Genomic DNA, 18,321 nt, shown 5'->3' with positions numbered 1-18,321 from the left:
ACTCAGCTGGTTAAACTTTATATATGGTCTCCATCAGAATTCTGATGAATGGTCTCTGACCTAAAGAGTTGTCCCTGTTTATGTTCCTACAGGTACAGGCTGAATTGCCAACTATTTCCAGCATTACTTGTTTTGTTTTATATTTCCAGCATCTGCAGGTATTTTTAAATTCAAACCTTCATCTGCCCTCTCAAGTGTTCCTAAAAGATCAACTAAAGAAAGAGATAGTGAGTTCTTCCAATGTACTAATGAATGCTAGATCACTGAACCATGTTGCTAAACAGATCATTTGGCGATTTACCTCATTCTTCTTTGTGCAGGCTCTTTCTATAGTGATTGGCTCTATTTCGTTACAATATTCCAACATTATATCATTCACTTAAGATGGATCTGCACTTCAGGGAAAGTGAAAAGCTTTATCTCAATGTAAACTATTATTCTCTCTTAAAGCCATTTCTATAATCGTTCTCCCATCTGAAACATAAATACTTCTCTTTTTCCACATATGCTGCCTAAACTCCTGAGAACTTCCAGCACCATATGTTCCTAGATTTCAAGTATCTGCATCTTTCTTTGATTTCAAATATAATTAGTAAGAGTAGTTGCACTTTATCCCAATGCTGTATTACTTAGTTCCATCCCAGAAGAAGATGGCGCTAGTGAACAACGTGACCAAAGGGGACGTCCACCAGCTGGTTCACAAAACTTCTGATCTACATTTTGGTGGTGTGTTTTTGAGCCGATTGAGTGATCTGGTGCTTTTCTGTCTCCGACAGTGTTCTGTAAGCGTGCAGCTTTGAGGCCAAGAAACTTGGAAACAGGGCGTGAAAATTTCTTGCTGATTGAAGTGCCAAGGAAGTTGAAATCATCAGGGCGAGTGCAGAAGGTGAGGAGGTGAGTGCAGTGCTGTCTACCAGCCTCTTGCTTGCTGCTGCCAAAGGAAGGTGTCTGCAAGTGACGGCCTCTCTGGCCCTCTTGCTCGCTGCTCCTTCAGGAAGGTATTTGGATGGTCTCTCTCTCTCTCCCTTGATGCTGTCCAAGGATGGTACTAGAGTTCTGGGTCTTAGGCAAGATTTAATTGACATAGTTTGTGGATTGGACTCTATAGTTCAGGTTACAATGTGTTTGTGGTCTCTGGATGCTCCTTCTTTGTTGCTATTCTGGGTGATTTTGAATTGGGGTGGCCTGCAGATAATGAACACCGAGTTGAACTGAATATGACTGCACTCTTTCGATTTTGTGTTTTACATTGTGTTTTTCACTATTTTGTGCCATTTGCACAAATTTTTTTTGCGTATGGGTGGGGTTGACATTTTTCTTTGAATGGGTTCTATGGTTTTGTTCCATGACTGTCTGTGGGGTAGACAAATCTCAGGGTTGTATAATGCATACATACTTTCAAAGGTTCATTTGTTATCAAAGCATATATACATATACAACTTGAAATTTGTATTCTCCAGATAGACACGAAAACAAGAAAGAATGTGAAAAACCACAGGACATCTACAGATGCTGGAAATCTGAGCAACACACACAGAATGGTGTGGCTCTACTGGTAAAGAATAGCATCAACTCAGTAGAAAGATATGATGTAGGATCGGAAGATGTTGAATCCTTGTGGTATGAGTTAAGAAACTGCAAAGGTAAAAGGACGCTGACGGCAGTTATACACAGACCTCCTCAACAGTAGCTGGGAGGTGGACCACAGGTTACAGCAGGAAATAGAAAAGCCGTGTCAAAAGGGTAAGGTTATGGTAGTCATGGGAGATTTTAACATGCAGGTCAATTGGAAAAATCAGGTTGGTAATGAATCTCAAGAGACATAGAGCCTACTAGGGGATCAGCTATACTGGACTGGGTGTTATGTAATGAACAGGAGGCGATTAGGGAGCTTAAGGTAAAAGAACCCTTAGGAACTAGTGATCACAATATGACTGCGTTCAACTTGAAATTTGATAGGGAGGAAGTAAAGTCTGATGTAGCAGTATTTCAATGGAGTAAAGGAAATTACAGTAATATGAGAGAGGAGTTGGGCCAAGTAAACTGGGAGGACCTGCTGGTAGAGCAGCAATGGCATGTATTTCTGGGGAAAATTAAGAAGGTGCAGCACTTGTGTATTCCAAAAATGAAGAAATATTCGAATAGTATGACTGTGGCTAACAAGGGAAGTCAAAGCTATTGTAAAAGCAAAAGAAAGAGCATACGACAACGTAAATATTAGTGGGAAAATAGAGGATTGGGACGTTTTTTTAAAAACCTACAGAGAGCAACTAAAAAAAAAATTAGAAGGTAAAAGACGAAATATGAAAGCAAGCTGGCGAGTAATATCAAAGTGGATAGTAAAAGTTTTTTCAAGTATGTTAAAAATAAAAGAGAAATAAGAGTGGATATAGGACCGTTTGAAAATGAGGCAGGAAAAATAATAACTGGGGACAAGGAGATGGCTGCTGAACTAAATGAGTATTTTGCATCGGTCTTCACTGTGGAAGACAAAAGCAGGATGCCTGATGTTGTAGTGTGTGAAGGAAGAGAAGTGGGTGCAGTTACTATTACAAGAGAGAAGGTGCTCAAAAAGTTGAAAGACCTAAAGGTACGTAAGTCACCAAGATCAGATGAACTGCACCCTAGGGTTCTGAAAGAGGTAGCATTAGACATTGTGGTGGCATTAGAAATGATCTTTCAAAAATCATTGGACTCTGGCATGGTACCAAGAAGACTGGAAAATTGCAAACCTTACTCCACTCTTTAAGGAAGGAGGAAGGCAGCAGAAAGGAAATTATAGACCAGTTAGCCTGACCTCAGTGGTTGGGAAGATGTGAGAGTCAATTGTTAAGAACGAGGTGATGGAGTACTTGGTGACACAGGACAAGAAAGTACAAAGTCAGCATGGTTTCCTTCAGAGAAAATCCTGCCTGACGAACCTGTTGGAATTCTTTGAAGAGATTACAAGTAGGATAGATAAGGAGATGCAGTGGATATTGTGTATTTGGATTTTCAGAAGACCTTTGACAAGGTGCCACACATGAGGCTGCTTACCAAGTTAAGAGACCATGATATTACAAGAAAAGTTATTAACACGGTTAGAGCATTGGGTGATTGATAGGAGGCAGCAAATGGGAATAAAAGGATCCTTTTCTGGTTGGCTGCCAGTGACTAGTGGTGTTCTGCAGGGGTTGGTGTTGGGACCACTTCTTTTTATGCTGTATATAAATGATTTAGATGATGAAATAGGTGATTTTGTTGCCAAGTTTGCAGATGATACAAAGATTGGTGGAGGGGCAGGTAGCGTTGAGGAAACAGATAGGATCTAGGAGGACTTAAGACAGATTAGGAGAATGGGCAAGAACGTGGCAAATGAAATACAATGTTGGAAAGTGCATAGTCATGCATTTTGGCAGTAGAAATAATTGTATGGACTATTTTCTAAATGGGGAGAAAATCCAGGAATCTGAGATGCAGAGGGACTTGGGAGTCCTTGTGCAGGCCACCCTGAAGGTTAACTTGCAGGTTGAGTCGGTGGTGAGGAAGGCAAATGCCATGTTAGCATTCATGTCAAGAGGTCTAGAATACAAGAGCAAGAATGTGATGCTGAGGCTTTATAAGGCATTGGTGAGGCCTCACCTTGAGCATTGTGAAGTTCTGGGCCCCTCATCTTAGAAAAGATGCGCTGGCATTGGAGAGGGTCCAGAGGAGGTTCACAAAGATGATTCCAGGAATGAAAGGGTTAAGATACAAGGAATGTTTGATGTACTCACTGGAATTCAAAAGGATGGGGGGGGGGATCTCATTGAAACCTTTTGAATGTTGAAAGGCCTAGACAGAGTAGACGCAGTCTCAGGATAGAGGAGCGCCCTTTCAAAACAGAGATGCGGATAAACTTCTTTTGCCAAAGGCCGGTGAATTTGGGACTTGTTGCCACATGCAGCTATGGAGGCCAGGTCGCTGGGTGGATTTAAGGCAGAGATTGACAGGTTCTTGATTGGACATGACATCAAAGGTTACGGGGAGAAGGCTGGGAACTGGGGTTGAGGAGGAGATAGAAAAAAGGATCAGCCATGATTGAACGGTGAAGCAGACTCGAAGGGCCAGACGGGGTAATTCTGCTCCTATGTCTTATGGTCTAAAATGCTGGGGGTATTCGGCAGGCCAGGCAGCATCTACAAAGAAAAGTACAGTTGGCATTTTGGGCCTAAACCCTTTGGCAGGACTGGAGAAAAAAGCAGAGGGGAGGGGGGTGGGAGAGAAACACCAGGTGATAAGTGAAATTTGGAGGGGGTGGGACGAAGCAAAGAGCTAAAATGTTGATTGGTGAAAGAGCCAGAAGTCCATGGAAGAAAGAAAGGGGTGGGGGAGGAGCACTAGAAGGAGGTGTTGGGTGAGCAAGGAGATAGCATGAAAGTGGGTCAAAGGGATGGGAAATGGGTGGGGGGGGTGTGTGGAGGCATTACTAATAGTTTGAGAAATCGATGTTTGTGCCATCAGGTTGGAGTCTACCCAAACGGATATAAAGTGTTGTTCTTCCAACCTAAGTGTGGCCTTATCACGACAGTGGTAAACCAAGGACGGACATATCGGATTGGGAATTAAAATGGGTGGCCACCGGGAGATCCCGTTTGTCCTGGCGGAAAGTCTTCATTAGCATTACCAGAACGCAAAAGGACTAGCAACGAATAGGCAACCACAATTATTTAGATATATCCTGTCTAAAAGAAAGATTCGGTTTTTTTTATTAAGGGTGCATCGAATCATTCATACAGCGACATGTGCTATTTTGCATCAACGACCAACACAGTCCGAGTGATGTGTTGGGGACAAAGCAGCATGCCCACAACTTACGAACCCTTACCCTAGCCCGTACCTCTTTGGAATTTGGGAGAAAAGCGGAGGGAGCGTCCGGAGGAAACATACCCGGTCACGGGGACAACGGCGGGAATTGAACCCTTACCAGTGAACACTGGCGCTACACCACACCACCCTCCACCACCAGTGGGTTCACATTAACATTTACATGCTTTTTAATTAACTTGTTTTTTTTACAAATTGATTGTTCCACACAAAAGGAGTACGCACATTAAGATACTGAGGCTGGTCCCCAGGCAAATTAAATGGCCATGCCACTCACTTGCGACGCTCTCCACTGCCAGCTCAGACCGGCCCCCATGACCACACCAGCCCAATCAGATGCCGGCATTGCGTCATACCCGTCCGGCCACAACCAGTCAGAGCTCGGTTTGAAAGGAGGTGCAGAAAATTGGCGGCGCTGTCAGCTGTCAGAGTCGGTGGTGGCGTCAAGCTGCGAATGAGAGGAGCGCAAAATATTCATATATAATATGTGTGACTGGAATTGCGTTACCTCAGAAGGGAATCACTGGAGCTTTTCCGACGCAGTTTCCTAAGGCGCATCTGGGGTGGTGGTGGTGGTTGAGGTGGTTATGCGAAGCGCATGCGCTGAGGGAGTTGTCGCCGCGCAGGCCTCGCCGACTGTTGCGGAGCCCCGAGGTCGTGAGTGTTCGCTCGATCGCAGTGTGACCGTGAGATGAATCACAAAACCGTGTGTCTCACGGAGGATGACGACAGTGGCGAGCCAAGGAAGCCCTGTGAAGACCTACGACTACCTGCTGAAATTCCTGCTGGTGGGCGACAGCGATGTGGGCAAGGTAGAGATCCTGGAGAGTTTGCAGGATGGAGCCAGCGAGTCCCCCTACGCTTACAGTAATGGTAAGGGAAACCCTGCACGGTCACACGGCACTGCAGTCTGCGCCAGTGCAAATCCTGGCGCAGGAAGTTGAACGCGTAACCTTGGCATTTAAAACATTTATTTACATTAACTCTTGGGTAACCAAAATAGTTCTTTCTTGGATTTTTGAATTACAGGTCTACAAGATAAACACTTTCACACTTTATCCGAGTGGAATAGGTACACTTCTTTGCTTATTTCTGCATTTGAAAACTCCACTGGAGTGTAAACAGCCTGAATGGATTGAAAATATTCGATTTTGCGTTTTCTGGCCTGTAGTGTCTGTCAATGCATTTGCTCTTGGAACTTTATAAATCGTACATTAATGATTGTATCATTTTAATTCCAGGTCAGAGCAATGACATTAGTAGAAAGCATGTCTAAAACCGCATTATCAAATAATCTGTAATTGTGAAAATTAAATATTTGATAGCATTTTTTTGACATGGTCATCGATTTCGTTTAAAAATATGGACCTGTATTTTTTTTCACTTTTGGAAAGCGGTGTTGTATTTAGTTAAAGAAAATTGCTGATGCAGGTTTGTATAATGAATCAAGCATTGCATTCTCTGCTGTCACGTATTTTGTGTTGTGGTTTTACAGCTATGTATATATATCCTTACTAAATTTGTTAATGCCAAAACAGTTGCTGAGAATGCTTGTGGCACTTAATCAGTAGCCTCAAAATCTTACTTTTTGAAAGTGATTTTCTTCCAATAATTGAATGATTATTGGATACAAAGGTGAACACTATGAAGTAAAGCTGTAGAGAAGTTGCATATCTTTGTTAAAATTGTGCTGATGGTTCTGGAGTATTGTTAAGATGTAATATTGTCAGTTGTTGATATATGGAAAAAAATAATAGCCACATCTGTGACTAGATCTAAGCTGACTAGAATAAGTTTGAATCTGAACAATAAATTTTATACACTTACTCTAAAATAAATACTTAAGATGGAGATGCTTGGCATTTGTGGAAGGTTATTGATAAGAAATTTTTACTGTTTCTCTCATTGCAGATGTTGCTTGACATGTTGAGGATACCTTGATTTTTTTTTCAGTATTGTACATTAATCTGGGAAACTCATAATTCCTTGGTGCATCTGCAGCCCTAAATTACAATATGTTAAGATGAATGCTAGATGTCTCAAGCTTTGTACATAGATTGGACATTTTATCTGGTGATGAGCAAGACCTCAGTGGTAGTATGTCAAATTGCCAAATCAGCAACACATTTTGTTCAGGACTTATTTCAGCTATTCTTTGGACAACATTTTAATTTTTTTCCATTAATGCATTAAATCTTAATTTCTGAATAAATCATTGTCCTCTAAGTAGACTGTTGTGGGGTGTTTGTTATTTGTACTAAACTGTTTTGTTAGTGCAGATTTGTTTTGATTCAGATCATGGAAGGAAAGGAATTTGGTTTCCTATTATGGACGGATGTAATTCGTTAAATGTCATCTAATTTGATCAAAAATAATAATTTTGTGTGTTGTACTGAAACACTGTGTATTTTAATAAGCCTTGATATTCTTTCTTGAAATTTCTTTCATTAGCTTGATGCTGAATGTGATTTGGTAGCATTCTTTGTTGTATTTTGTAGTAGCCTATGGTTATGCTCCATCTTTGTGAGGGCAAGATGGTAGAAAACACATTTTTGACAACCACTTTGCTTGGTGATTGTGGAATGAAAAATAATTTAACTATGGCCTCTGTTTTTGTATAGGAGTGTACTTAATAGCTTGTCAGAACACAGACTTCACTAATTTGAGACAAACTAGTTCAATTATGGCCTTAGAATTTGTAATTGATTGTCTTATTATTTGGCTGCTGTTTTAGTTATGAATTGTTTTTTTTTAATTGCAATTTTACTCGATTTGATCATGGGTTAAGTTCTCATCCCATAAATAGCAAAACAGTAATGTTGCAGGTACTGCAGCTGTCATACAGCTCTAAAGACTTGGATTCCATTCTGATTTCTGGCGCTGTTTTTGTGAAACTTACACTGTGTCAATGTGACCATGTGGATTTCCCCTGGGTTTTCCTGCTTCCTCCTGCATCTCAAATGAGTAGGTAAATTGCCTACTGTAAAATACCCATAGGTTAGGTAGTAAGAGAACTGAGGGGAGAGTATTAAATGGCATGGGTGAAGAATAGATTTCTCTGAGAACCAGGAATAAACTTGATGGCCCAAGTAACATACATCAAAGTTGCTGGTGAACGCAGCAGGCCAAGCAGCATCTATAGGAAGAGGCGCAGTCGACGTTTCAGGCCGAGACCCTTCGTCAGGACTAACTGAAGGAAGAGTGAGTAAGGGATTTGAAAGCTGGAGGGGGAGGGGGAGATGCAAAATGATAGGAGAAGACAGGAGGGGGAGGGATAGAGCCGAGAGCTGGACAGGTGATAGGCAAAAGGGGATACGAGAGGATCATGGGACAGGAGGTCCGGGAAGAAAGACGGGGGGGGGGGTGACCCAGAGGATGGGCAAGAGGTATATTCAGAGGGACAGAGGGAGAAAAAGGAGAGTGAGAGAAAGAATGTGTGCATAAAAATGAGTAACAGCTGGGGTACGAGGGGGAGGTGGGGCCTAGCAGAAGTTAGAGAAGTCAATGTTCATGCCATCAGGTTGGAGGCTAATGTGAAAGAATAATTAAGATGTACACAATGTTCATTATGCCCTCACATGTTGCAGTGTAGTCTGAAGTAGTGTGGCAAAGTGTGGTGACTTGATTTAGTAGTAGCTAAAGTCATAAACTGGGTTCAGAGTTGTTTGTGTAAAAGCTAAGAGTATGTGCTTAGTACTGCCAAAGCAAATTGCATGGAGTTAACTTCACCCTATACCTTGATGAGCCCTGCAGTCCTTGTGAAACCTTGTAATACTTGTTCTATGTGTTGTTCTGGCAAGAGAGGACGAAAATGTAGTGAGCAAAATTTGAACTGAGAACAGTAATGCACGGGCCAGCTAGTGGCGCAATGACATTGGCACCGGACCCGGGAACGGAGGTTCCCGGGTTCGAAACTAGTCGGGTCCACCCCTGAGCATGCTTTCCATCCGTGCCGGGTTGAGTGTCGAGACCGCAACTTGACCTCGTAAAACAAAGGGAAAATGCTGTGAAAATGTGTGTGTGGGGAGTGGCGCGCCACAGTGTGTGTGTGTGTGTGTGTGTGTGTCTCTCTCTCTCTCTCTCTTCTCCCTCCCCCCCCACACATAAAAAAAAAGAGCAGTAATGCACAATAAAGAGCAGCATCCCACCCGTATCTCCAGGCTGGGAGGAGCCCAGAATGTAGTGGGCAGTGTCAGTTACCCAGCCACAGGCTGAGTGGCTGTGCCCTTCTCTGAGGCTACCGATGTGGCGCTATGAATGGAACATCTCAGTAATGACAGCAGGGAAGCATGAATGTCTCCATCATTGACTGATAGCAAGTTTCAGAGGAAGAACAGTTTCCTGACTACTCTTGGGAGTTAAGGTTTCAACTTTCCAGCTGAAATGCTTTCTTGCCTTTCTCCTTGGTACTACTCCACCTCTTTAGAGGTTCTCCTGCTTGTGGTATACCCTCTACCATCTATCAGACATGATCTCTGTAATGCAAAGAATAGAAAATAAGTTGCCTGGAGTTGCCACAGTGTATACTTGTGGTCTTCAGTTGCTGTAGCCCATCCATTTCTAGGTTCAACATGTGTGTTCAGAGATATTCTTTTGTACACCACTGTTGTAACGTGTGTTTATTTGAATTACTGTTACCTTCCTGTCAGCTTGAACCAGTCCAACCATTCTCCTCTGACCTCTCATTAACAAGGCCTTTGTGCCCACAGAACTGCTACTCACTCAATGTTCTTCTTTGTTTTTTGTACCATTCTCTGTAACTGTAGACACTATTGTGCGTGAAAATCCCAGAAGATCAGTAGTTTCTGAGATAGTCAACCACGTTGTCTGGCACCAACAATCATTCCACGGTCAAAGTCACTTAGATCACATTTTTTCCCCATTCTGATGTTTGGTCTGAACAACAAAGTTCAAAGTACAATTATTATCAAAGTACATACAGTTGCAAGAAAAAGTTTGTGAGCCCTTTTCAGTTATCTGGTTTTCTGCATTAATTACCCAGAAAATGTGGTCTGTTCATCAACCAAGTCACAATAATAGACAAACACAATCTGCCTAAACAATTGTACTTTTCTTGTCTTTATTGAACACTTCGTTTAATCATTCGCAGCCCAGGCTGGAAAAAGTATGTGAATCCTTATATTTAATACCTGATAGAACCTCCTTTAGCACCAATAACCTCCACCAAATATTTCCTGTAGCTGCGGATCAGACTTGCACAATGGCAAGGAGGAATTTTAGACCATTTCTCCATACCAAACTCTTTCAGTTTGTCAGTATTTCTGGGATACCCGGCATGAACAGCCCTCTTCAGGTCCATGTCAATTGGGTTAAGGTCTGAACTCTGACTTGGCCATTCCAAAACACAATTTTTTTTCTTTTTAAACCATTTTGTTGTTGATTTACTCTTGCGTTTCAGATCATTTTGTTATTGCATCATCCAACTTCTATTAAACTTCAATTGACAGACCGATACCCTGACATTCTCCTGTAAAATGTCTTGATACAATTTTGAATTCATTTTTCCCTCAATCTGTCTAGGTCCTGAGGCAGCAAAGCAGCCCCAAACCACAATGCTCTTTTCACCATACTTCACAGTTGGGAGGAGGTTTTGGTGTTAGTGTGTAGTGCCCTTTTTCCTCCAAACATAGCAGTGTGCATTTCTGCTAGTAAGTCTCATCTGTTCACAGAACATTGACCCAGAAGTGTTGTGGGCCATCTGGATGGTCTTCTGCAAACATGAGATGTACAGCAATTTTTTTTTTTGAGAGCAGTGGTTTCTTCTGTGGTGTCCTTCCATGAACACAGTTCTTGTTCAGTGTTTTTCTTATAGTGGACAGATGAACAGAGACTTTAGCAAGTTCTAGAGCTGTCTACAAGTATTTTGCTGTTCCCCTTAAGGTTCTTTACCACCTCCTTCAGCATTGCATGTTGTGCTCTTGGTGTGATCTTTGCAGGAAGCCCATTCCTAGGGAGAGTAGCAACAGTACTAAATTTCCTCCATTTGTAGACAATTTATCTTGCTGTGGACTAATGAACACTCAGGTCTTTAGAAATGCTTTTGTAGCCTTTTCCAGCTTCATGCATCTCTACAACACTTCTTCAAAGGCCCTTTGAAAATTGTCTTGATAGCGGGAGGCTCTGTCAGTAATCTGACTTTGTGTGTCTTCTTTTTATAGAACAGGGCGACTCTATAACCCATACCTCCAATCTCATCTCATTGATTGGAATACCTGACTCCAAATAGCTTTTGTAGAAGGCATTACATCAGAGGTTCACATACTTTTTTGAAACTAAACTGTGATTGTTTAAATGGTGTACTCAGTATTGATGAGAAGTACAATTGTGTTATTAGTTTAGGCAGATTGTGTTTGTCTATTATTGTGGCTTAGATGAAGATCAGACCACATTTTATGAGTCATTAATTCAACAAACCAAGTATTTGCAACGGTTTCCCAAGCTTTTTCTTGCAATTGCATGTCACCATACCATCAGGTAAATGGTACAAGAGCCTCAGGACTCACACCACCAGGTTCAGGAATAGTTACTACCCCTCAAAGATCAGGGTGTCGAACCTGAGGGGTTAACTTCACTTGCCCCATCACTAAACTGTTACCACAACCAATGGACTCGCTTTCAAGGACTCTTCATCTCATGTTCACAATATTTATTGCTTACTTAGTTATTATTTATTTTTTCTTTTGTATTTGCACAGGTTATTGTGTTTTGCAAGTTGGTTGTTTGTCTATCTGTGCGGTTTTCATGAATTCTATGGCATTTCTTTGTATTTACAGTGAATGCCTGCAAGAAAATCTCAGGGTTGTACAGGTGTCCCCCGCTTTTCGAACGTTGGCTTTACGAAACCTCGCTGTTACGAAAGACCTACATTAGTTTTCGCTAACAGAAGGTGTTTTCACTGTTACGAAAAAGGCAGAGTGCGATAAAAGGCAGCATGCTGCGCGCCCTCAGCAGCTAAGCTCCTCCCTCAGAACGGCATTCTAGCCGGCATTGCTTAAACACATGCTTGTGAGCATCCATTAGCAAGATGAGTTCTAAGGTATCGGAAAAGCCTAGAAGAGCTCGTAAGGGTGTTACACTGAACATAAAACTAGACATAATTAAGCGTTTCGATCGTGGTGAACAAAGTGAGGACAAAGTGAGTTTGGCTTGTGGAAGTTGACGAAGATGATGTTGAAGGGGTTTGGCATCCCTGGTTTGGCAGACCAAGAACTGACAGATGAAGAGCTGATGCAATTGGAAGAGGAAAGGATAACAATCGAAACTGAACACAGTTGCGAACAGACTGAAAGTGAAGTCATCCAGGAACTGAACGTGAAGTAACTGCGTGTGATTTTCACTGCAATGATTGCAGAAAAGTACGACTTTAATTTTGAAAGGGTACGGAGGTCTAGGGCTTATTTGCAGGATGGTTTGAGTGCTTACAAAGAACTGTATGATAGAAAAATGCGCGAGGCTAAGCAGGCAAGCATACTGTTGTTTTTCAAGCCTTCCACCTCAGCCACGGCAGACGACGAACCTCGACCTTCGACATCGAGGCAGACAGACATAGAAGAAGATGACCTGCCTGATGGAAATAGACGACGATGAGATGACACCCCAGTGTCCCACCACCCCGACCCCCGGGCCGTGGACCGATACATTGCCGTGGAGAATGCAGTGGTAGCCGGGACGCACCCAGCACATCTTTAAGAAAAAAGCCGAAATAAACATGCTAATTAATTAGGTGCTGCCAGGCACGTAAATGTTGGCCCAGATCAGAGGCGATTGCGGATTGCGTCACTTCTGATCTGGGCCAACATTTACGTGCCCCGTGGCACCTAATTAATTAGCTTGTTTATTTCGTCTTTTTTTTAAAAGATATATTGGGTGCGTCCCGGCTACCGCTGCATTCTCCGCGGATCGGTATTGGTTTGCTGCCCGGAGGTTGGGGACCACTGCACCACCCCAACCTCCGACGACTCAGCTTAACACACCACCATCAGTGTGCTCGGTGCTGACTTCTCAATTCCGGTAAGTGATACTACACTGTACATACATTATTTCTACTTTATATAGGCTATGTATTTTTATGTGTTATTTGGTATGATTTGGCAGCTTCATAGCTTAAAGGTTACTGGAGAGAGTGTTTCTGCCAAGAGCACTTGTGCTGTGTTTCTGCTGAGAGCGCTTGCATGAGATTTTCACTACGGAGAACAGTGCGGCAATGATTGTAGAGAAGTATTTCTTCTTTATATAGGCTGTGTATTTATCATATCATTTCTGCTTTTACTATATGTTACTGTTATTTTAGGATTTATGTGTTATTTGGCATGATTTGGTAGGATTTTTTTTGGGTCTGCGAACACTCACAAATTTTTCCCATACAAATAAATGGTAATTGCTTCTTCACTTTACGACATTCCAGCTTACGAACCGTTTTATAGGAACACTGTATCTTCGGATGGCAGGGGAAACCTATATATCAAAGTTCCTCTTGCAGGCATATTCAGTAAATCCAAGAACCATAATAGGATCAGTGAAAGAGCCCACTCAGCTGGGCAGACAAACAACCACTGTGCAAAAGACAGCAACGAAAGAAAAGGAATAATAATAAATGAGCAATAAATATCAAACATGAGATGAAGATTCCTTGAAGGTGAGCCCATAGGTTGTGGAAACAGTTAATTGATGGGGGAGTGAAGTTAACCCCTCTGTTTTAAGAGCCTGGTGGTTGAGGGGTAATATCTGCTCCTGAATCTGGTGATCTGAATCCTGACACTCCTGTACCACCTTCCTGATGGCAGCAGCAAGAAGAGTGCATGGCCTTGGATGATGGGTTCTTATTAATGGATGTTGCTTTCCTGCGAGACTGCTCTTCGTAGATGTGCTCAATGATGGAAAGGACTTTACCTGGTATGGACTGGGCTGTATCCACTACCTCTTGTAGCCATTTCCGTTGAAGGGCATCAGTGTTTCAATACCAGGCCATGACGGACCACGTCTGCATGCTTTTATGCATTGAATTGCTGCCACATGATTGACTGGTTACATATTTGTATTAACAAGCAGGTGTATGAATAAAGTAGTCACTATTTTCTAATCGTCAAAAAAATGCTATCATGTGCTTGGATTTAGAGAATGAAGTCTGGGCTTGGATTTAAAAATGTCTTTAATATTGAGTATTGATTTTTGTCACCTTCCACCTGTACATCCTTATCCTTAGAATTAGCATGTAATTGTTCAGGCAGAAGCTGTGTATTCTATCATCAGCTTCATCACCTTGTCATTTGATTTCTTTTTGACGGGCATCAAAAGGTTGTTAAATTGAAGTCTCAAATCCTTCTTAGGTTGTAACAACCTTTCAAACTGCATTAATACACCTATTTCTACTGCTTGGTCTGTCAATTTGTAAACAATAGTTAAAGGTTTTCCAATGCTGCATTATTTTTAGATTTTTTCTTCCAATTTTTGTTTTTAATAAGGCATTATATTTAATAAGTTTTCTTTTTATGCAAATGATCATGCCTCATCCTACAACCTGTATCAAGGTATGTAATTCCTTCTGTATTACAAATTGACTCCAGTAATCCAGTTTGCTCAGGATTTGGTGGTACTAGACGAGCAGATATTCCAAACTATTGGATATTGTATCCAATACTCATTTAATAATAGACTTTTTTAACACCTTTACATAGTATTACAATAAATCTCCCAGTGAACCATGCAAGTTTAAATGGAGCACATAAATTGGGTCACAAGCAAGTGGGAAGCATGCATAGTGATCGTTACCTGATGAGGCAAACCATTGGGATTTCAGACTTGTTGGTTATTTCCTCCAAAGATGATTGAGTTTATTGTCACTTCATAAATTTATGCACTAAGTTTAGACTAATTCTTCAATAGAGTAGTCAAATTGGGAACAGGTCATGTGTCTGTAGGCCTTCTCAGCTATTAGCTGATCCACCTATCTTCAAATAAATCAATGAACTGCATTTTATGATTTCAAATGAAGTGACTGGAGATGTTGGATGCTCTTGACATTCTCAAATTCCATAGATTCTAGAACAGTTCACACAGATTAGAAGATAGCAGATGTAATCCTTCTGTTAAATAAAGGAAGAAAAGAGAAACTAAATAAGTAGTGGAATCAGTGTTGGCAAAAAGCACTTGGGGAAATAGTAATATTGCATTTCTGAATGGGAAATTCATATTTGACTAATTGCTGGAGCTTTGAGGCTATAATGACAATAATGAGAGTGAGCCAGTTAATTTTGCATTTGGACTTTCAGAAAGTTTTGGATAAGATACCATGTGAGATTTTTTTTTAAAGTGCAGACTCTTTGACTGATGGCTAATAACAGAAAGCAGGGAGTAGGAAGATTTTGGTGTGAGATTCTGCAGGGATGAGTGTTGGAACTCATTTTGTATGAATAATTTGATGATGGGATCAAGTGTAACATATCCAAGTTTGCAGCTGATACAAGTCTTTTGCTAGATAGGCTGTGAGGAGGATGAAATGGAGCTTTAGGCAGCTGTAAACAAGTTAAGTGAGTGATCACAGACATGGAAGATTCGATATAATGTGCAAAAATGAGACATTGGTAGAAAAAATATAATGGAATAGGCTTGCAGGACCAAGTGGCCTAGTCTTCCATTTCCTTTGCTCTCATAAATCATAAAACCAAGGTCCCATACCAACGTCTTGGGTTGGTGTAAAATATCCTGTGGCAGTGTTAGAGTACAATATTTATCATCAAATCAAGATGGACTTGTGTTGAGATTGACTTGTTTTTGTTTTAGGTGGACTTAGTGATCTCAAAGTGTGTGTGTGTATTTTTTTCCTATATTCTCTTTACAGCTGGTGAAATCTTTCTGCCTATTTTAAATTTTAAGCCAATCCTATTCTTTAACTTTGTTTTGGATTTTGTTTTAATAACAAAATAAGGTTCATCATCAAAACAATTATGTAGGCCAACACATTTATCTAGCATAATCCTCTTCAGTCTGCAAGATTTTGCAGTTTAAAAATAATTCAAAGGTTTCAGAGGTACATTTAATGTCAGAGAAATGTATCCAATATACATCCTGAAATGCTTTTTCTTCGCAACCATCCACAAAAAACAGAGGAGTGCCCCCAAGGAATGACAGTTAAATGTTAGAACCCCAAAGTCCACCCCCCCCCCAGCTTCCCTCCCTCCTGCGCCTAAGTGGCAGCAAGCGGTGATTCCCCCTTCCCCCCCCCCCCACCGGGCAGTGAATTAAGCTGTATACCCCAATCATGTCATTATCCTGAAGTCAGTTATAGCTGTCTTGTTGTTTATGCAATGTTTTAGTTTCTGTCAACATCAGTATTTATGGACATTCATAAATTGTGTTTGAAAATGGTGGGCTGAATCATGTTGAACTGTAGCAATGTTGTGAGATCACTGTGGGGCTAATGGTTTGGAAATGATGGAGGAATAGTAATGTATTTCCAAGGAGGATTATGTAATGTGGAAGGATGTCTGCTAGTGAACTCGTGAGTCTGCTGTCCGTATTTTGTTAGGTGGTAGAGGTTGCATCTAGAGAAACCATGACAAGTAGCTGAAGTATGTTTTAAAGTTAGTACAGTATACACTGTAATGAAGCAGCAGTGATAAAGGAAATGAATATTTGGCATGCTCAATGTGATGCTAATCAGGCCAGTTGTTTGTCTTGGATGGGTTAGAGCTGCTTGAAAGTTATTGAAGCCATACTTCTCCAAGTAGAGGTTATTCCCTCACATTACTACTTTTGCCTTGCAGATCATGGAAGAGCCCAGGAAGTGTGGAGACTAATTACTTGCTAGAGATACCACTATCACTCTTGTCACTCATAGCTGTAGTTTATTTTAATATTTTTCAATGTTAGGGAGATGCTAATAAGACCAGCCTTTCTGACTTCTACTTAACTACCTTTTAATAAGGTGGTCATGAGTTGCCTTTCTGAATTGCTGCAACCTTCTGAAGAAAGTATTCCCAGCATGCTGTTGTGCTGGTTTGCTGCATTTGGGAATTGGGTGCTTTAAATAATTTGGCAATGTTCATTAATACATTGAATTATGTTATCTCCACTTTGGTCAGAGAGGCTGCATTGTCGTTGAAGGTGGAAAGTTTTCCCCTCTTCTATTGACTTCAGTTTCACCAGGGCTCCTTGACGTCAAGCATGGTCTGTTCCTTTACAGTAGTGTTTTGTGAAACAAAGATAGTAATATTTTGGGATTACAATGCTCAGCAATCAAAATGAAAGTGTTGCTTTGTGTTTTTTCCTTTGGGGATGGGAGGAGGAAGAAAGGGACAGGATTGCTATGCAAATCCTTTTACTGAGTAGAATTTGTCTAACCATTTATTTGATGCTCCCCCTTTTTCCTGTCAATATCAACTTACCCTCCTTTGAGCCTCTGATCAGTTGAGACATCATTGTGCTAGGTGATGCTGCTGTGAGGAGGGGACGGAAATGGATAATGATAGTAAGACTGTATACGTGGAATTTTTGTGTACTCAAGATTATGAAGAGTTGGCATGGGCTTTTTTCCCAATACTGAATAGCAGGACACTTGTACTCTAACCGGGCCCCAATAATGAATGTTGGACCAACAACAGAGACATGGACTCATTGGGGTATGCAGCATGGAAACAGATCCTTCTGCCCACCTCATCCAATGTATTCAGCCCATTTGCTTCTGTTTGGCCCATGTCCCTCTGGGCTTTTTCTATCCATGTACCTTTTAAATGTTGTCATAATTGTACCTGTCTGTACAGCTTCTTCTGGCAGCTTGGTCCATGTACCCACTACCCTCTGAAAAGGGTTGCTTCTCAAGTCTCGTTTAAATATTTTCCCTCACCTTAAATCTGTGGTCTCTAATTTTAGGCTTCCCTATCCTGGGGAGAAACCCTATCCAAATTATCTACGCCCCTCTTGATTTTATGTACCTCAGTGAAGTGGAACTGGATATTATTGTCATATGGATGGAAAGACTTGACAGTTTCTGCATTATGTCACTGACAGTAGAACTAAACAAAGAAAAGGTATTGGCAAATAAATAGATCCTTTTGATATGGAGGGGTAACGTACGAGGTGAAGACGTGTCATGATAGGAGCCATTGCAGACTATTCTCTGAAAAACATAAATTCAACTAGGTTGATGTGGCCTGCCTTGTCAAAGCTTGGAGAGAGGTGACAGTCAATTTCTTTTGTCATAATCGTTACAAATGACACTCCGTTTCATTAATGCAGCAGGAGACAGAGATCTGATTTCAGATCTCTGGAGAAGAGAATTTTGAGAAAGTCATTGGGATTTGGAAGGCAGTGGCTTTTCAATAACCTGGTAGGAAATTTTAAAAAAAGTTGCAAATGGTCTGGAAATTTGTACAGGTAAAAGGTCATGCATGGTTTTCAATGATGGATGTTGGTAATAGGTGTGCCAGAGGAATATAGAACCAAGGAAACTGATATGGG

At 41.3% G+C, this 18,321-nt stretch overlaps 1 protein-coding gene across 1 annotated transcript in view; it reads left to right on the top strand.

The window, feature by feature from the left end:
* Positions 1–5,290: 5,290 nt before the first annotated feature.
* rab40c (RAB40c, member RAS oncogene family) overlaps positions 5,291–18,321 on the top strand; it is an 83,738-nt gene continuing 70,707 nt past the window's right edge. Inside the window, exon 1 of the mRNA XM_063058830.1 lies at positions 5,291–5,718. Coding sequence (XP_062914900.1) covers positions 5,568–5,718 — 151 coding nt within the window. The 5' untranslated portion in view covers positions 5,291–5,567. The remainder of the gene's footprint in view (positions 5,719–18,321) is intronic.

This window comes from Mobula hypostoma, chromosome 9 (genome assembly GCF_963921235.1).
Source record: "Mobula hypostoma chromosome 9, sMobHyp1.1, whole genome shotgun sequence".
In the NCBI taxonomy this organism is placed as follows: domain Eukaryota; kingdom Metazoa; phylum Chordata; class Chondrichthyes; order Myliobatiformes; family Myliobatidae; genus Mobula; species Mobula hypostoma.
This window is presented reverse-complemented; position numbering and strand designations above follow the sequence as displayed.